An 18,912-nucleotide genomic window follows, 5' to 3' on the forward strand; every position below is an offset into this window, starting at 1 on the left:
AATAAAAGAATCAATTGTTGCCATAAAAGATTGCCGATATCAATATATTGCCTCTAGACGAGATTGCATGCAAAAATCTTTGTGGAGTATATCTTGGCAGGGTCTTGCCAATTTATGGAAGGAGGAAGCATCTATTGACTACGATGCAAAATTTGGGGCATAAGAGAACACAAGGAATTAATTGCAGGGGATTACATGCCTTGAATACGGCCTCCACGTCGGCCCCCGTCCCTCTCCCCGCCTCGCCTATTTATTCGCCGGCCCGCCGCTGGCTCGCCGCGGCCGCGTTTCCTCCGCATCTCCCGATCGCTGTCAGTCCAGCCGGCGATATCGTCGGCCAACACCTGGCCGGCGCTCGCGCTCGAGGGCGCGGGCCGTTCGGGGCAGGAGGCGCCGCGCGATCGGGTGGGGGAGAGGCGGAGCTAGGGATCGACGATGTGGAGGGCGCAGTGGCTGAGCGTGGCGGTGGGGTGCGCGGCGGCGGCGGTGACGTGCGCGGTGGCGGCGGCGCTGGTGGCGCGCCGGGCGTCGGCGCGGTGCCGGTGGAACCGGGCCGTTGAGGTGGTGCGCGGGTTCGAGAAGGGCTGCGCCACGCCCACGGAGAGGCTGCAGCGGGTCGTCAACTCCCTGGCCGTCGAGATGTTCGCGGGGCTCGCGTCCGAGGACGCCAGCAAGGTCCGGATGCTGCTCACCTGCGTCGACGAGCTCCCCGACGGGTAAGCGGGCAACCATGGTGCCCATGCGTGCGCTTCTCCCTTGCTGCTTCGCCCTCTCCTCGGTTTGATTCGGCGCAGCGGCTTCAGTTCCTGGTGTTCATGCATGGGAGGGTTCTTCGTTCTTCCTGCTAGGGTCTTGTCAAATGTTAGGGGTATTAAGCATTTGTTTTCATTCTTTATTGCAGTTCGATTCAATGGCACTGATTTATCCACATTTCTTGTTCTTTTTTCTGCACTTTTCGAAAAGTCACGACCACGAGCAAACTTTTGGTGCAAATACTTACAAATGCCCGGAAGTCCAGAAAAATACAATTCTCGGGTCGGTTGTCAGCTTGACATGTTTATTAAACCTGCATTACTCCATCGCTGTGATGTCCTACTAATTGCCTGGACAAATTATGGAACTGCTTCCGAAATTGCTCGAAAACTTGATGATTTGCCTCTGTTTAACTATTCAGACAATGTGACGGAGCATCATATTGGTGCATAGAATATCGACGTTATCTTTTATCTGAATTGAGAAATTACAATTGGCAACTCAATCATGTCTTATTTCATCATTTTTAGTATATGGATCTTTCGGGGCATGATTTGCTGATCAGATACAGTGATTGGTGAACGCAGTTTCTCAATCTCTCATCCTCTTATGGTGATTCATATGTCAATGTGATCGAGCAGGAGCGAGGAAGGCATCTATTATGCCATTGATCTTGGAGGAACAAGCTTTAGAGTCATGAAGCTAGAGCTTGGTTCAGGATCTATGGTCATTAATAAAAAAGTCGAATATCGTCCTATTGCTGAAGAATTGACTAAGGGTTCAAGCGAGGTAACTGTCATCATTTTGTTTCACTTCTTCGCAAGATGAATTGTTTCTGTATACCAATTTTACTCTGTTTGCAGGATTTGTTCGATTTAATTGCCTCAGCACTGAAGAACTTCATTGAAAGAGAGGGTGGGAAAGATGAGGGAAGGGCACTTGGTTTTACATTTTCCTTCCCCGTCAGACAAGCTTCCATATCCTCAGGGTCATTAATTAGGTGGACTAAGGAATTTTCAATTGAAGAGGCTGTAAGTTAAAAAGCTGATGTGCCCTCAAATATTCTGCTTTGTCGTTACGGTTGAAAGTTCAAATTTCTACTAAAAGAACTGAATTTTAGGTTGCACAATAGATAATGAGACAAAATGAAACTTTATCATGCATGTGTCATGCTGATAATGACCTGATATGCAATCCTTAGACCTTAGTACAGTTGTAGAACTGAATTCCACCATATTGCTTTCCCTCTTGATAGATGATGCGTAAAATGTTTATTTGCATTAATACTTGGTTGCCCCTGTAGATACTGTTGATTGACTTTATTTACCCACTTGCTTATTTGAACTTTGGAATGCCAGGTTGGGAAAGATGTTGCTCAGTGCTTGAATGAAGCTCTTGTTAGGAATGGATTGAATTTGCAGGTCACTGCATTGGTATGTCCCTAACCTAATTATGCTAAGTCAAGTAATTTTGCATCCGGAAAATTAATTCGACTAATAACAAACAAAAATTCCACAACTTGACTTACTATTTTGATTCCACCATCCATATCTTTTATGCGTGCACTGCCTTAGCACGCTAATACCATTATTTCAATAGAATCCTTTAGCTGAGAGGCCGTTGTACCCATTATGCAGAAGCATCACTGTGATGTTGCAGCAGCATAATGGCAACTACAGCTGCTACCTGTTAACATACTTCAATCATAATATACGCAATTCTTTGATGTGAACTAGTTTATCCATGTTTGACCGGTGGGCGCTATCTCAAGGACCAGCCGTACTACCATGCTATAAGTGCATCCACATTTTAAGCTAGAGCTCTAACACGAACTAGGTGGCGTTATACTATGGAAGAAAACAGGCGCCCATGTAGACACAAATGCACATGTTAATCATGATTACGCATGTACTTGTGTTTTTCTAGGTGGGCAACTGAGGAGAATGCGATAAGATTATTTATTTATTATACCTATTATATTTGAACCTGTATGCATGGATAAACTATCATCGGTACAACTGGGAACTTTCCTTTTAAATAATGGAAAGATATGCAACCACCATTTCTTATGTATCTGTGCTCAAAATAAATGATAGTGTTGGATCTGGGTGCTCACATGTTTATATCGCATTACAACATAAGTGGGTAGTAAGTTCCAGTTTTTGTGAAGTGCTGACATGTTATTCTCTTACGATGGATTGATCTGTTCTCCTTGATTGAATTTAACAAATTTGCTTTCCAAGGCTGTTGTATTTAGTTTATTGCTGAAGTATCATACATATATGCATTGTAAAATAGGTGAACAATGCTGTGGGTACATTGGCCATGGGGCATTATTATGATGAGGATACAGTGGCTGCAGTGATTATAGGAGCAGGTACCAATGCTTCCTATATTGAACGCAGTGCTGCAATCACAAAATGCCGGGGCCTTCTTACCAACTCTGACCTGACGGTATGTTTTGCATTTTCCCACTTTATTTGGATTTTTTGGTTTTCAATGTGAAAATATTGATTCACGATTGTACCTCATGTTATGAATGCTCTATTCATTAGGTTGTAAATGTAGAATGGGGTAGTTTCCGGCCTCCGCAAATACCATTAACTCCTTATGACATATGTTTCAATGTTGAGAAGAAACGCAATCACTATGACCAAGTAAGAATTCTTAAACTTTCCCTTGTGGACTTGTGGAAAATCAAGCTGAAAAGGTTTGCAGCAATTAATCTGAATGTCACACCCTTTGCTGCATATAGGCTTTCGAGAAAATGATCTCTGGTGTGTATCTTGGGGAAATTGCAAGATTGGTACTCCAAGGAATGGCTCAAGAATCAGATGTATTTGGTTCTTCTGTCAATTTCTTATCGACCCCTTTCATATTCAGGTATCCTTGTCAATTTACTAGTTATATTGTGATCTTACAGCTTGATATGTATTCTGATCATTCTTTGGCTGGTTAGTTTCATCTGATTGCTAAAAATTCTAAAATCAATGTGATACGCCTACACTAAATCTGATATATTGCTCTGCTGCTGCTTCCCCGTTTGTTCCACTTTGTTCCATTGCTTTACTTATGTCTTGATCCTTCTGTTGGATATTGCTTTGGCATCTCTATCTTCTTTCTTGTAAATTTTTATTTTGAAGGACATGTAAAGCATATATTGCATTACGAAGAAACAGTTGATTGAAAAACATTAGCTAGCCGAATGTTACAAACAGCCAGTAAGGTTATTGTTGATACACACAAGAAGATGAATTAATTGGGGTAGTAACAACCTGTCTATTAACTGTTGGAAAATGTTCCTTGTTTCTTGCAAAATGAAATTTCCATTGAAAATTTCAAAGTTCCTACTTGCATCTATGTTTTTTGTCATAATAAATTCGTCATTTTTTGTCATGCAGTACCCCTTGTCTAGCTGCTATTCGTGAAGATGATTCCCCAGATCTGAGGGTAGTAGGTAGGGTGCTCGAAGAACAACTGAAGGTTAGTTCTCATCGCTGATTTCTCACCCAAAATGCTGTTTCTATGTGAATCTGCTACATTTTCATGACACAATCATCTCATCATCATGCCATTTCCCTTACAGATACAAGATCTTCCACTGAAGACTCGGAGACTTGTTGTGAGAATCTGTGACATTGTCACCCGAAGAGCCGCCCGTCTAGCAGCGGCTGGGATCGTTGCAATACTACAAAAAATGGGTCGTGATGGAACCCTTTGTGGCACCACCAATGTTAGAAAAATAAGAGGCGAGCCAAAGAGATCGGTTGTCGCGATCGAAGGTGGTCTCTACCAAGGCTATTCAGTCTTCAGGGAGTATCTGAACGAAGCCGTGGATGAGATCCTGGGCGATGAAATTGCCTCCACAGTTAGTCTCAGGGTAATGGAGGAGGGGTCTGGGATTGGGGCTGCGCTCCTTGCAGCATCGTATTCGTCGACTAGACAAAATTCTGCATAGGCTTGACATTAGGTTTATCTCCTGAGCTAATATTAGGGAGGCTGCGCTTCTTGCAGCATCATATTCGTTGATGACTAGACAAAATTCTGCATAGGCTTGACCTAGTTTTATCTCCTGCTCAGGTGAAGTGTGGTAGGGGCCATATGTCCATCCAAATGTTGTACCTGGTAGAAATCAGTTCTTGTATTTTTGTATCCCTTCTGGTTTTTCAGAACATGTCTTCTTCTCATCTATGTAGATGTACATGCAGTGGTGGATCGATATCAAATGGATAAAGAAATGGATCATTCGGTAATTTTAGAGATCAATGTTAATGACCTTGAGCCACACAAGGTAGGGGCTATATATGTACTGCATTGTTGTCTGTCAGAATGTTGTGGAACTAGAGTCTACAAATGTATGGTGGTCTCCGTGCGTGCATGATATGGATATATACAACTTCATAAAGGGTTATTATATGTAAATAGCTTCGAATATACTGATGATAGAGAAGCACGATTGTTATTTTTGCTGGTAGTAAGCAGTACAAGCACGATAGGCAGTGGTAGCAAATTCATTATATTGTTGCTGTGGTATGCATGTTTGGGATCGTTCCAGAAGTAAAAAAAAAAAGTTTGTAGTACATCCAAATTATTGTTTGAATGAAAATAAATTGCTCCGTCCATGATCTGTTTTGTACTGTTATAATAGTAAAAGTAAAAGAAATCCTTACACTATATGCATTTTTCTATTAATTTAGTAGTGAAAATCAATTACTCCACGGTCTATTTTACTGTTTTAGTAGTAGAAATTCATTTTTTTATATGTTTGGATCGTTTTAGCAATGAAAATTTATTATTTTAGTTATTTTTTATTTTTCCAATTGTGAATATTTATATTATCCTAATAGTGAAAAATCATCCTCTTGCATCCTTCAAAACCTTCCTGTATATATATGAGCAAACCCAAGTAGCCTAAATTAATAAGAACAATTGCTAGGGTATATATCCTAGCTCGATTTGAATTGATCGATATGTTGACTAGTTGATGGTATTTACATCCCGTGTGAAGCTATTCATCCTTCAGTTTTGTTGATAGGAGGCACAAGGAATAAGCATCCGCTAACTCTGTCTCTATGCAAACAGTCGTGGTAGATGGAGGATGAAAGCATTGTTTTTTGTTTTTTTTTTTTTTTGAGGCGAGGATGAAAGCATTGTCAGTCCCCCCAGTTGAAACTGGGAAAAAAGAAAAGGGAGAAATTCGTGTCCGAGGAAACACGTACTGCTTGTTACGGAGTAGCTAGGTTCTTCAAAGGAAGTAGAACAAGTGGTCATGAATTATAGTCGAATACTACATGCTAAGGGCAAAAAGATCGATATAAATCCGTCCACATCCACGAATAAATGAAAAATCGATCTAGTACTTCTAGTATATATCTCCATGCTGGTTCTTGAACCCTTGCTAGCAACTTCAACACAGGGCTAGATGATCACGGCGAAGGCATGGATGAAGCAAACAGCGCTGCCACCAAGCATGCATGCACGAGCCGTCACATGCGTCGTCCTCCATGCCTCTTGCATACGTCACGCGTCGTCCCAGCCGGTGGGCACCGGCACGAAGTCGTCCCGCAGCTTGGCGGCGTGCAGCCGGGCGCTCTCCTCCCGCGCGCGCTCCATGTCCCGCACCGCCGCCTCGTACTCCGCCTCCACCGTGGGGTCCACCGCGCCGCCGTCGTCCTCGACGACCGCGTCGATGTACATGTCGGGGTCCGGCAGCGGCGGCACAGCGGCGCCGCGCGCGGCTTTCAGCCCGCCGTTGATCTCCGCCCAGTACCGCCTCCTGGCCGCCAGCAGCGCCTCGACGGCGCCCGAGTCGTCCCAGCGCGCGACGCGGCCGCCGGGACCCTCGGCGTTGAGCCCCGCGCCCGGGTCCGTCACCTTCCGCCACGGCACCCCGCGGGACTCGCAGAAGTCCTTCTCCCACGGCGCCACCGAGCGCCGCACCGGCGGCGGGCGCGGCGGGCGCCGGTAGCACCACCGCGGGCGCGCCGCCGGTGGCAGGTGGGCGGCCTTGCTGCTGCCGTCGGCCAGGCAGAGCACGGCCATCGAGGCCGCCGACCGACGACCGCACCCGCAGGCTCCGACCGAACCGCGCGCGCGTGGTGGGTGGGAGACCACGAGTGTCCACGAGGCGGATCGGGAAGGAGGCGTACGTACGTGCGGCGGGAGGAGAGAAGAAGGCGTAGCGAGGGGGAGAGCCTTGCGCCTGCGCCGCGTATATGTAGACACGGGAGGGCCGGGCGCGTGGAGTCCGGGTCGGATCACGCGGCTTCTTATCCGATACAGAGTCGGATTGTGCATTCCGTTCACGTTGGGGGCCATCGGAGACGGAGAGGCTCAAGAATCCGATTGGTGGGGGGCAGAGGTCGGGGACATGGCCGGCGAGCGAACCTTGGCGTCTATTTCTCCCCGTCGGACGATGTTCGTAACGGAGACGAAGAGCGCGAAAGGAGGGATGGAGAAAGATGGATGGCCCGGCCCGGCCCGGCCCCGACGTTTATACTGCTCGTTCGCTAATACATAGATCAGTAAAAGTGGGCCCACAGCCTAGTTAATAATAAGGCCCGTTTCGAATGTTCTATTTCAGGACGGCCCATTTGAAAGGCAGGATTTGAGCAGAGTAATTGTGAGAACTACTCTGGAATTCTTAGAATCTGGAACGACAAATGTTGCACCCGGACTAAAAACCATGGTCTTAATTTTTAAAATTCGGACAATCCTATGTTGTTTTCTGGCAAAAATTGCTCTACACCAAAAACAATGGGCTCGTGGACCTTGGCTGAGCGCAAAACTTGCAATGACATCCCCAAGGTCACTACTTGTATAAAGTTATTCGATTTAAAATGACATAATTTGGCTCCATAACTCTCAAGGGTTGAAACGGCCTACTTCCGGAAGCCGTATAGCGATCAATGAACTACTGTGCTGTGCCAGGCGTTCTGCCGTTCTGGAAGGAGTTTCTACAAAATCTCACGCATGCATAAACAAGCAACAGTGATGCCTGACATCAGCTAGCAAAAACGCATGGTCAACAAAAACAAATAATTGGAGATTTCGACATTGGGCAGTTACAATATGTACCATTCCTCTTTGTTTCCAATTACCACGCATGCTACAATATTTGGATAACTTATAAACAGAAAACAACAGCATGCAGAAAAGAAGATGCCTCTTCTTTCAGCTGATCTTCTTTGGCGCTGTAAACCTGAGACAGAAGCCATACACTCAACAAAAGAATGCTTTTACCTATGGAGAAACCAATATCTTTCCCCGTGTTTCTAACCTTTGATGATGATGTCAGTGGTTCACCATCATGCCAGCCATGATATCTGGATGTCCCACTACCAAGCAGTTAATGTTCACACACCATCAAGCCAACCAAGATAACTTGATGTCCCGTCTCCAGATCATGCATGTGCCAGTCAAGCTGCAACACCACATCAATGTCGAAAGCAAATCCTCCCAAAAATAATAGCACTGAGGGTGGGTTAGCAGTGGCACCTAGAAACACTAGATAGGTGCAACCCATCTTGGTGAAATGGGGCCTTGCTCCACATGCAACATTGCAACTGATGCAAAAGTTGCTTCTCGGCCAATGACCACACCATACATAGCTTCCAATAAGTTTACCAGTAATCATCTGAGTATCCATACCATCGTGAGCGTGACGCTCTGCTTGACTGCCACTGACGTGGATTAAAACCTCTGTTGCCATAGTTCTGTTCAGGTGACCTATGCATACTCCTGGACTTGGATATCTTTCGAGATTTTCTTACATCCTCTTCAAAATCATACTCTTGACGCTGCAAAATTGAAACAGGACAGGCTTCAAAACAAATTCGTATATTTAAGATGTGATAAAAACAAAGCAAACAGCATAAGACTGACATTAAAACTATAATGAGTTCAAAGTAACTGCCATCGATAAGTAAGAGAAGTGAAGTCCAAAATACCCGTGCTTATTTTGTAGACACAGGAAAACCTAGCGCTAAAGAGCAGCTTTAGAGCACAAGTTGTGGTAGCTAAGGTAATGGATTCAAGTATACAAACACCTTCAAATCAAAAGAAATGCAGTTCCTGCTACGTATTCTCTGCTTTTTGCTAATTTGTTATTGATTTGTGTGCTGATAGCAGATTTATCTGTTACTCCTATTATTCCAGCACAACATTTACACAACAATTGCGACTTGATAAAATACACAATAAGTTATCAATCCCAAATTCATTCCTCCAACAATGCATATAACTAATTCAAGGCTGCAAATATTACTACTAGTTGGTTATTATTGCTATAAGCAAAGACTTGACTTAGCATTTCACCTTGTCCGGGTCCGAAAGAACATTATATGCCTCCCCAATTGTTTTAAACAGATGATCCGCATCTGCATAAACTTCCTTGACAACATCCCTCCAAAATCCATCATCAGTATTCTCATTCCTTACTAGTAATTGAGCAGCCTGCAGGTCAAAGCAGTGTTAAAAGCAAAGCTTTATATATATAATCAATAAGAAATCATCAAAGCAATGAGGACCTTGTCTGGGTGATGTTTCAATGCAGCTTTCCGATATGCCTTCTTGATATCGGCTGCAGAGCAGGATGGCTCCACTCCCCTGATAAGAAAAAGAATAGTTAGTAATTAAGTCTATATCAGGACAATTCACCAGAAGTTAAAGAGTGTAATATAAAATGAAATAATATTGTTCATTGTATTATGGCCTGAGTACTAGTTCACAAGATGGTCATTAAGGCATAAAACTTAATTCGCTCTTAAACATTTGTGAGATACTAGATGAAGTTCTTAGCAACATATACAAGCAATAATTATTGGTTTTCTCAATCGGAATGCAGTTACCACTGCATCTCATAAACAAATAAATGCAGGTACTAATGTTCCCCGTTTCATGAACTCTTCAACTATCTTGGAATAGATTTTTCCATAGTAAATAATAACCACGCATTACAAAATAATCAACTACTTTATTAGCTGCGAACTATTATGCCTGTAAAGCTCTTGTGCTCGTAAGAGCTGCAAATTTCAGAAATGATATAGCTATCTCAGGATATCATATTTAATGCAATTCTTGGTGCAGAACACTGCAGGAGGGCCTTAACTCCCTTGCCATCTTGGTGCTTGGACCTTATGTAACCACGAGAATAGATGTGTATTTGATGGAGTATCTCCAAGCTTGGCTAGAGCCCTAATGCTCGCTAGTGAGGAGGTGCAGTTTTGACGTTTGGCCGAGACCAGAGGTATTTCCTACCTCTTTGCCCTTGAGCCAGAATAGGGTGGTGTTTTGGTTGAGGTCATATTTTTTTAATCACAGGCGCGTATGTCTTTTTGAAACATAGTTGGAGTGAGGGTGCGTGTTTTGTAAGCACTCTTCCTATTTTATCTTAATATAATGATACACATCTCTCCTTCGTGTTCAAGAAAAAAATATTTAATGAATTCTACACAGTTCCAAATAATGACATTTTTCTGCCAGTTTCATATCATTTATTGTGAAACCAATATTATTGCAGAACAAACATAAAGAAGAGCATATAGTTCCTTAAAGAGCCACTAAGCAAAGGCGCATTCAGTACTAGTATTGCAAGCAACATTCTTTCATTTTCTGAATCAGTGATAAATTGGTAATCACAGGTGAAAATCAAATGGAGGGACAAGCATTAACTGCTTTGAAGGATTGCAAACATTCAGGTTAACCAGGCACAAGCTGGGGCAAAGAAAATCTTACTAGAGTAATAAAAAGGTAAAACCAATTTGGAAAACTTACAAGATTAAATACAAATTCAGCGGAGTATCCTTTTTTGCTTCATCCTCTATGGATAAGAGCCGCGCGCGTGCTTGCTTGAGATCACTGTGCTTGTTAAAAACTTTTGGTGATACTCCAGACATATTGACTTTCTTTTCAAGAAGCAAGATTAGCTTCCTTACATCATTAGCTGCTTGTCCATAATCTCTTATCATCTCGTATAAGGTGGCTCGCCTTGAAATTGCCTGAAATATATAAATATATATATATATATATATATATATAAAGTTGACACACATGTCTCAACAATGTTTATACATACAAATGTGCCAACATTCCTCCTATACATGCAAAATGACATGCTTATAAATAGAATAAGAGCTCCAGCAATATACCTTTGGATAATTTGCATCAAGAACCATGGCAAGTGAGCAATCTGCTATCGCATCAGTAACTTGACCAAGTGCTTGATATGCAGCTGCACGATTGCAAAAACAGACAGCTGAAAACGGGCGTGATTCACTATTGCATGCCAAAGCCACTGAATATTGTTCCACAGCATCTGAATATCTTCTAGCTTGAAATAATTCATTTCCAGCAGCCTAAGGATTAGAAGGTAACAATAGATCAGTGATGCTAGTTCTGTCAAAAGGGAAATTGATATTTTGGCTCTGCGAAGATTGACACATTAGCATTTAGGACTCTCCACGCTATGTCTCATGGATATGTGAATCATGGGGCCACATGTAAGCAAAAGGAGGGAAATCATCAATGCGCCTCTATGGAGTGGAAAATCCCAATTTTCAAGGTTATCTAATTTCACACTTATTCTGTGTTTTTGTAGTAAGCGTTAAAAAAATAAACAGGTACTTAATTATCATTTTTTTCTGTTTCTAAGCAATATGTGCTGTCTGTCATCTGAACATCCTAACTGGAAAAAAAAAAAGAAGAGCAGCACAAAAAAACTCAGCCTGTTCCCATGTTTAAAGCCAAACTTAACTGTCAAGTTAATTTGGGACATGATAGTCTACTTAAAGAGACAAGTGGAAATTATGCAACATGTCCAGCAAATATATACCATATGCTAGGGTTTTTTAGATCAACCACATGCCAGTTCTCAATCTTCGTTAGATGATAATTCTTGGAATATGCATGGACATCAAAAGGAGAGCAGACAACAGCATAAATTACATAAATGGGAAGAATTAGATATGATAAACACATCACCAACTTCCTGCCAGTGCTACTCAGTAAGAGGATGACCAGAGACATTAAAGCATACCTTAAGGGAGAGTAGTTGTCTTATAGTTGCTGACAACGATGAGAAATGTTGATGATATGTGCTCTCATCACTGTGTAAGTTGCACCATTCAGAAGTTAAACATTATGATTCATAAAACAAGTGTGAACTACCAAAACAAAGGAAATTTAAAGAACATGACAAGTATACCTTTCTTTGGAAGGTGTGATTTGCTCATGCTTCTTTAACAAATCAAGAGCTTCATCAAGCTTTCCTGAAAGGAAATAAGACTTGCAGATAAGGTAGGGCCGCCAATAACTTCCAGAGAATTGTGTCTTTTCAGATACTCTGGAATTCTCTGGTTCTCCATTAGCATTGAATAAAACTGAATTTCTTTCAACTGGATTTACAGACTCCTGACATAGTTGAATCACTTCTTCATATCTTCGTAGCTGTTCGGTGCAACGATGATATTAGTAACAAGAAATACATATATGAGGGCAAAACAAAAGATCACCTGAACATTTGTCAGCATAGACGCTCTTAATAATTCATGGAAGAAGCAGAAATAAAAGGAATACAAACCATCAGCAATGCCTCAGCTTTCATCTCCTTCAGGCTATCCGAGTGTGGACTTATGTGCAATGCATTGGAGATCAATTCTAAGGCTTTTGTTGCTTCAGGAGATGCTCTTTTCCCAAGAAGTTCCTTGCACTGGGATACCCACTCTGTCACTCGCTGCAGAAGTGATAAAAGCACATGAATGTGGTATAATGATAAAACCTAGAGACACTATATTTGAGCTTAAATGAACTAGAGACACTAAGGAAGCAATAATGGAACAGAACACATACATGAGGATCAACAAGAATAGAATATATTAAGTATTAGTCAGGCGCAATTAAAGAAGCCACATTGTTTTATGCAGTGGCACAAAATCAACAGAAACGATCTAAATTTGGATATGTCGTCCATGGAAAATTCTGAGTCTATATTGTCCTTTAGGAAAAAGATGTCAGCCAAATTAAATGTTAAACAATGGAACTTAAAATCTGTGTTTAAAGAAGAACCCGTGTCCATTTGATGCCCGAATTAAATTAGTTCACCTGATTGCACCTAACAATAGGTTATATAGATATAACCCAAACTAAGAGAAGTGCATCAAGTCAAGGTACACGATAACTCCATAAGTTGTATAGCAGAAAGAATGAGCAGCTTTGATATGCACATAGATCACAGCAATAAATTTTGTACTTTAAAAAATAATGTATAGAAATTACGGGCAATTCAGTTAGGATGTTTCTAAAAACACTTGAACGGAACACAAAGGGTAATGGAAAAATCCAAGTGCAGCTGCAGTAATGCGGTCACACAAGCAAGTCATTGTTCATGTTTGAATTATTTACAATAAATTCATGTGTCATGAATGCAACCATGCATACATGGATAATTTGATTATGCTGAAGAATTCAATCTCAAACATGCTCCTAAATCATCCTTTGGCATTACAACAGCATTTTATCTAAAAACAAAAACAGAAACCCCCAATGATCCTGTAATTGGAACTATTGAGAATATCAAGGCCACATGATAACATATGCCTTGGTTTGTGGAATGGTATTTATGGATTTTGTGTATTGTGGAATGAATTCCTTTGCTAAAATATATTGCAAAATATTCAATTTCTCCAACACAATGAGCATTGATCTGGAGCCTGTTACAGGGGTAAATAGATGTTCTTCTAGTATGACCGTACAAGGCAACTACAGGTACAAGGAAAGTTATCAGTAAAATAACATCCACACCTGATTACAGAACCATCAGTATACCTACTTTCCCTGAGTTAAACTTACCAGGAAGGTGTGCAAGAAAGAAAGATAACACAAGAACTAATGATGCACAACTCTCATTTGATGCGCGTGTTGTCGTCAACTATTATGGTGTAAAAGGCTAGTCAAATGAGAACCAATCCTTTCCATGTAAAGTGACATGAAGAATCACATCGTACATGTATTTTACCCAAATTTTTACCAAGTCAATATTTTCATCAAAGTTGTATTCTGATGATAAGATGCAAAGGGTAAATATCATCAATTTTGGCATTTCAAAAGGACTTACTGCAAATATAATAACCAACAGAAGAATAATCAGCCTACATCACAATATTACCAGAAGGATTCAAAATTCAAATAAATACGAAGATACACTAGGCCTCCTTGCATCATTACTAATAAGGTATCTACCAATTGAATAGGCCATTTTTACTTTATAGTAATCGTTCTTTTCATAACCTACTAATTGGCAAATTCAGAGTTTCATGCTACATAGTGCCAAATTACAGTTCCTTGCAAGTTAATCTCTGCAAATGTCCTGATAGCCTCTTGCATCCACATCCATCATCTTCAGATAGAACCAAACCGCTAACCAGTCCTTCAAACCCACCAAGTAAGGCAAAAGATTACTTCCTCCGATCACGAATTTAAGTCCATCTAGGTTTTTCTTAAGTTACTTTTTTAGCTTTGACTATCAATATCTCAAATTTTATATATATTGAAAACACAAGATTGTTAGTAGATTTATTTTGAAAAAAGAATCATAATATATAACTCTTTCCATTTAAGATAATATATACTGATAGATATTACTAGTCCAAGTGTCATGTTGGAGACCACGGCGATGCCCTAATGAAGTTATTTGCAATGGGAAGAAGCACATATGGAGTCCTGTTAGGCATTACTATTTCGAAAATTGTGAATAGTTTTGGGAACAAGCAAACAACTAATAAGTCTTTCTAACCAAAAACGATTAAATGTGTACTATAATTTATAGATTCTAGAATATAGAGAATATCAATTCAATTTGTTAAAAAAATATGGAATGCAAAAAATAGAAATAGTGAACACCAGATGTATTTAGTTCTGCCCTAAGCAAAAAAAGTACAAGATACCTTGACTTTTTCCAAACCATCAGAAGCCTCAGTAAACATTTTGGGGTCAGAACTCGAAGTGTTATTGTTCAAACAGGACATGTAACTCCTTGATGCATCTTCAAGATCACCTAATGCAAGGTAGCAACTGCATTTATAGACAATAAAAAAGTTCAACCCAATAATCATTTAAGGAGGAAAGAAGAATATACAGAAAGTATGTGCAATTGCAGTTGCAGGGTCAATAATCCCTGCCAAATCCTCAAGTACAACACAAGATATTCCCGATAGAAATGTTATTCAGTAGAATACAGATTTGTCCATTTCAATATAGCATGGTTATATTCAAGCCAACATATATCAAAGCACAATGGTGCTGAAATATGTACCTACGATTTCCCAGATAAGCATATGACTGAAAACATTGATAAGCTATAACATAACAGACTGTTCGCAAATGTGCAATGCTTGAAATCATTGAACTGACCATACTTACAAATTGAAATGAACACCAATATGTAACATAAAGAACAAAAGGTTGAATTGAGGAACAAAAGCCTTACTTTGCGGCTCTAACTTTAGCTTTAATAAAGCTAGGGTCAATTGAGGTAGCAGTTAAGCAATCCTGAAGCGCTTCCCGAATCATGCCAAGTGACATTCTTGTAGCAGCACGGTTGCTATAACACAGCATCAATGCGCGGGAACAGTGCCCAGAAGCGCCATGATGGGAAATAGAGTTTATTCCACGGGTGTAATAATCCTCTGCAGTAGCAAAGTGTCCATTTGCATAGGCTTTATTTCCACTGGAACAAATTAAACAAAAAGGCCATGTTACATCAAACTTTGAGTAATCACATGATAAGAAAAAGTTATATCCTCATGAAAATTGAGATATTAAGATGGCACTAAACATGTTCGCACAAACCTAGTACGCCAGGTTTCACAAGTCTCCAAGGCCACAGAAGTAGAAGAATCTCTTGTTTCTTGCTCTTTCACTGAGTCCTCATTTATACTTATTTCACGGGAAACTTGCATGCCTTTCATATCTTGTGAAGATTTTGGCTGTACAAAAGAGTTGGTACTTGACGACTTCGATGCTGGAGTGCTTTTTGTTCTTAACTTCCTTCTTGTGCTACGTCTTTGTGCTGATGCAGAAATATGAGATGACGATGCACCGAAGCTAAAGTTCAGCCCACTAAAATTTGAAGAGCTTGGTTGAAAAGCAACAGCTTCACCAAAATCATGCAGAGTTCTGTAGGTATTCTCATCATAGGCTTGCCCATTAACATTATGCCCATAACCATCAGGACAAGCTTCTGTTGCACCTGTTTTATGCTCACCATTCAAGCAAATATTGACATTAGTGAAAGAATGCCGTGATGCATTACTTAAATCTCCTTCAAAACTAGAAAAGCTGCTCCCAAAATTGCTATCAGATGTATCTACTCTACCTTCATTTCCAAATGTCTGATGGTCGGAGTCAATAACCAAGTGCTCAGTTGCAGAAACTACATCATCATCTGCACAACTGGAGTTCCAGTTAGGGATACCACTATCACCTATGTGAACAGACTGATCTGAAGCCACATATGCCTCGGTTGAAACATGTTCAGTTTCTGCCGGATAAGGGGAACAATCCATTGGTGAATAGTCACCTGCTAAATCTCCATTGGTACAGGTTTCCTTAGAAGCAACATGATGGACTTGGGCATGTTGCTTTAGCCTAGTTGGTCTTCTATTTTTCCTTTTGCTTTTGTGTACTTCTTTTTTGTCCCTGTATGCAGACTTTATACTGTCTAAACCAAATAAGGTCTCTCTGGAACACCCAGGCAAATCCTGTTTGACAGCACAAGGATCATTGGGAGCAGTTTCTCTTTCTGCACTCATGGATCCAAAACTGAAAGCAGGCACTGCGGTCTCAAAAGTAGAGAAACTAGATGGACAATTCAAATTTGTAAATGGATGCGACTCCTGTTTGGGTTGAGGAACAGCGCCATATCCTGAAGTAGCCTCTGCATTACTTTGAAACGAAAATTCAGGAGTCACGGAACCATTCAATTTAGTACATCCTAGTGGAGGCCCTTCAATGTTGATGTTCAATTTCTTGATTTCATCATGTAGTGCATATTCTGCAGCTCCTTCAGAAGGAGCAGCATTGCTGCCTCTACCGAAAACAAAGCTACTTGTCCCGCATCCTTGATTACTTGCTTCAGAATATGTAGAATTATTAACATTCTCATCAATAAAGTTTCCCCCCATGTCCTTTGGTTGAGAGGATAAAATAGTTTGAAAGCTAGTGAACAACATGCTTGCAGTCTGGGCAGAAGAAAAGCTAGAAACATTACTTCCAAATACAAATACTTCTGGTGGTTGAGTAGCAGTTTCATCTTGCCTGCTCTGAGATGGAATTCCAGATCCTATATTTAACTCTGTCATCTTCTCTGGAAGCACACCATCCACTGTACCACGAGCTGAACTGATGTTAGTATATGCATCATTGACAAAGTTACTTCCATCATCCATGGCTACGCTTGCAGAGTGCGAAATGGAGCTCCGGGCTCCATTTCTTCCAAACAATGCCTCCGGTGGACAATTAGCATTATCACTTTCCATGCTATGTGACATGACTCCACCTCCTGCACTCAAATCTGATTTCTTCTCTGGAGGCAAACTGTCAGTACCTTTAGCTGAAGCATTGCTATTTGCTGTAGAGAGAAAATCACTGCTTGGACTAGAAGCATTGCTATTTGCAGAGAAGAATTCACTGCTCCTATCTGAAGTGCTGCTTGTTTCCTTCCCAAAAACAGTACCTGGGGCTCCTCCATTCCCAAATGTAAACACTTCAGGTTGATGACTACCACCAGCACTTCTCATCTCATGCAACGGCATGTTACTTCCTATGTTCAACCTTGTTATCTTCTCCTGAAGCACACCAGCATCATCCAAACCATTAATAGCAGTGGATGAACTAGTATTGGCACCAGATGCAACATTGTTTGTACTATCCAAACGGACACTTGCTGCAGTACTTCCAAAAGCGAAAGGTGATCCATTAGTATTTTCAATCCCCTTTCCCCTGGAAGGTGCCTGATCACCTATATTGAACTGTGTCAACTTCTCAGGCATAGCTTTCGCATCAGTACCTAGAACTGAGGCAGAAGCATCTGAATGTGCACCAGGGGCAGCAGCATTCCTACTAACAGCAAAAGTCCCAGCTCCATTACCTCCAAACACAAATGATTTTGGCACACCATTACCAATGTCACCCTTCCCACTCTGCAAGGGTGCTCCACAGCCTAAATTCAACTGCGTCAGCTTCTCCGGGAGCACATTAACTTGGATGTTAGAGACCAAACCAGAAATATCAACACCAAATACAGAACATCCATCCTTTTGATCCTTCCCCTGACCAAAACCAACGCCAACCTCTCCCGGTGTGCGCAGGTTCAACTTCTCCATCTTATCAGGCAGCTTTGACGGAGCAGATAATCCCTCCTCAAATCGAGGCAGGCTCTCCCTCACGCTCCCAAACACGAATGGTGGCTCACTGGGTGAAGCCGCTGCTGCTGGGGGCTCCGGAGCCTGCTGGCTCACCGCCGGCGCAGCACTGAACACAAAGCCCCCGCTCTGACCCTTCCCGAAACCTCCGTTCCCACTCCCGAACCCGCCAGTCCCGTCCTGCCTCGGACCATCCGTGCCGCCGCCGCCGCCGCCAAACGGGTTCCACGTCCCGGCGGGGGCCTGCGGGGCGCGGGAGCGGGACGAGGCGGGCGCGTGGCGCCGCTTGGCCAGGCGGGGAGCGCGGCGCGAGGGCGGCGGCCCCCCGGCGGAGGGCTCCGCGCCCGGCGGCGCGAGGCCGAGCCCTAGGCCCGGGTTCGCCATGGGGGCCGCGGCGGCGGCGGGGAGGTCGGGCCCGCTAGGGTTTTGGCGCGGCGGGTCGGGCGCTACCGCCGGCGGCATCCCCCGCTGCGGCGGGGCGGCGGGGGCCTCTGGAAGGGTGGGGAATGGGGCGTGGTGGGCGGGGGCGTGTGATCGATTGATTTCGGGGAGGGCAGAAGAGAGGCGAGCTGGAGGTTGCTTGGGCAAGGCGGTTTGGTTGGGCGAATTCGGAATTTGGTACTGGGCCTTTCTGGCTTCTGGTTTGACTGCCGTGTGCCTTCGTAGATGCCGATTTTTGAATTCGGATACGGGAATGTGGCAAATAGAGCAGCTAGAAATAAAATCTTCCGTTTCGAACGGT

General features: G+C 42.4%; 2 protein-coding genes across 7 annotated transcripts; one reads left to right on the forward strand and one right to left on the reverse strand.

The window, feature by feature from the left end:
- The first annotated feature begins 435 nt into the window (after positions 1-435).
- Positions 436-4,711, forward strand: LOC112887914 (hexokinase-10-like). Its single transcript, XM_025954207.1, has 9 exons — positions 436-716; positions 1,395-1,542; positions 1,617-1,784; positions 2,112-2,186; positions 3,052-3,207; positions 3,309-3,410; positions 3,509-3,636; positions 4,155-4,236; positions 4,340-4,711. Exons 1-9 carry the CDS (start codon positions 436-438, stop codon positions 4,709-4,711), a joined length of 1,512 nt encoding a protein of 503 aa, XP_025809992.1.
- A 3,063-nt stretch (positions 4,712-7,774) lies between these two features.
- LOC112884397 lies at positions 7,775-18,763 on the reverse strand. 6 transcript variants are annotated; one of them, XR_003227108.1, is made up of 13 exons: positions 15,598-18,763; positions 15,236-15,475; positions 14,694-14,820; positions 12,332-12,484; positions 11,957-12,198; positions 11,789-11,867; positions 10,902-11,108; positions 10,528-10,751; positions 9,282-9,360; positions 9,070-9,207; positions 8,251-8,552; positions 8,033-8,176; positions 7,775-7,954 (listed from the first exon to the last, which is right to left on the reverse strand). XR_003227108.1 is itself a non-coding variant. In XM_025949776.1 (12 exons), the coding sequence occupies exons 1-12, from the start codon at positions 18,630-18,632 to the stop codon at positions 8,376-8,378; spliced, it is 4,575 nt and encodes a 1,524-aa protein (XP_025805561.1). In that variant the 5' UTR covers positions 18,633-18,763; the 3' UTR covers positions 7,775-8,375. The 6 variants fall into 6 exon arrangements, 3 of the variants coding, with proteins under 3 accessions (XP_025805561.1, XP_025805560.1, XP_025805559.1); XR_003227107.1 differs by having other exon boundaries at positions 7,775-8,176; XR_003227106.1 differs by having other exon boundaries at positions 8,033-8,552.
- Positions 18,764-18,912: the final 149 nt, after the last annotated feature.

This window comes from Panicum hallii, chromosome 3 (assembly GCF_002211085.1).
Source record: "Panicum hallii strain FIL2 chromosome 3, PHallii_v3.1, whole genome shotgun sequence".
NCBI lineage: Eukaryota > Viridiplantae > Streptophyta > Magnoliopsida > Poales > Poaceae > Panicum > Panicum hallii.

Excerpts from the sequence above, each read along its gene's own strand:
- LOC112887914 (XM_025954207.1), top strand. The coding sequence starts at position 436 with ATGTGGAGGGCGCAGTGGCTGAGCGTGGCGGTGGGGTGCGCGGCGGCG. Across the intron at positions 3,208-3,308 it reads TTACCAACTCTGACCTGACG|GTTGTAAATGTAGAATGGGG; the intron begins GTATGTTTTGCA and ends TCTATTCATTAG. Across the intron at positions 4,237-4,339 it reads TGCTCGAAGAACAACTGAAG|ATACAAGATCTTCCACTGAA; the intron begins GTTAGTTCTCAT and ends TTTCCCTTACAG.
- LOC112884397 (XM_025949774.1), bottom strand. The coding sequence starts at position 18,632 with ATGCCGCCGGCGGTAGCGCCCGACCCGCCGCGCCAAAACCCTAGCGGG. Across the intron at positions 12,199-12,331 it reads AAGCTGAGGCATTGCTGATG|CTACGAAGATATGAAGAAGT; the intron begins GTTTGTATTCCT and ends TGCACCGAACAG. Across the intron at positions 9,361-10,527 it reads CTGAATTTGTATTTAATCTT|GGGAGTGGAGCCATCCTGCT; the intron begins GTAAGTTTTCCA and ends TTTTCTTATCAG.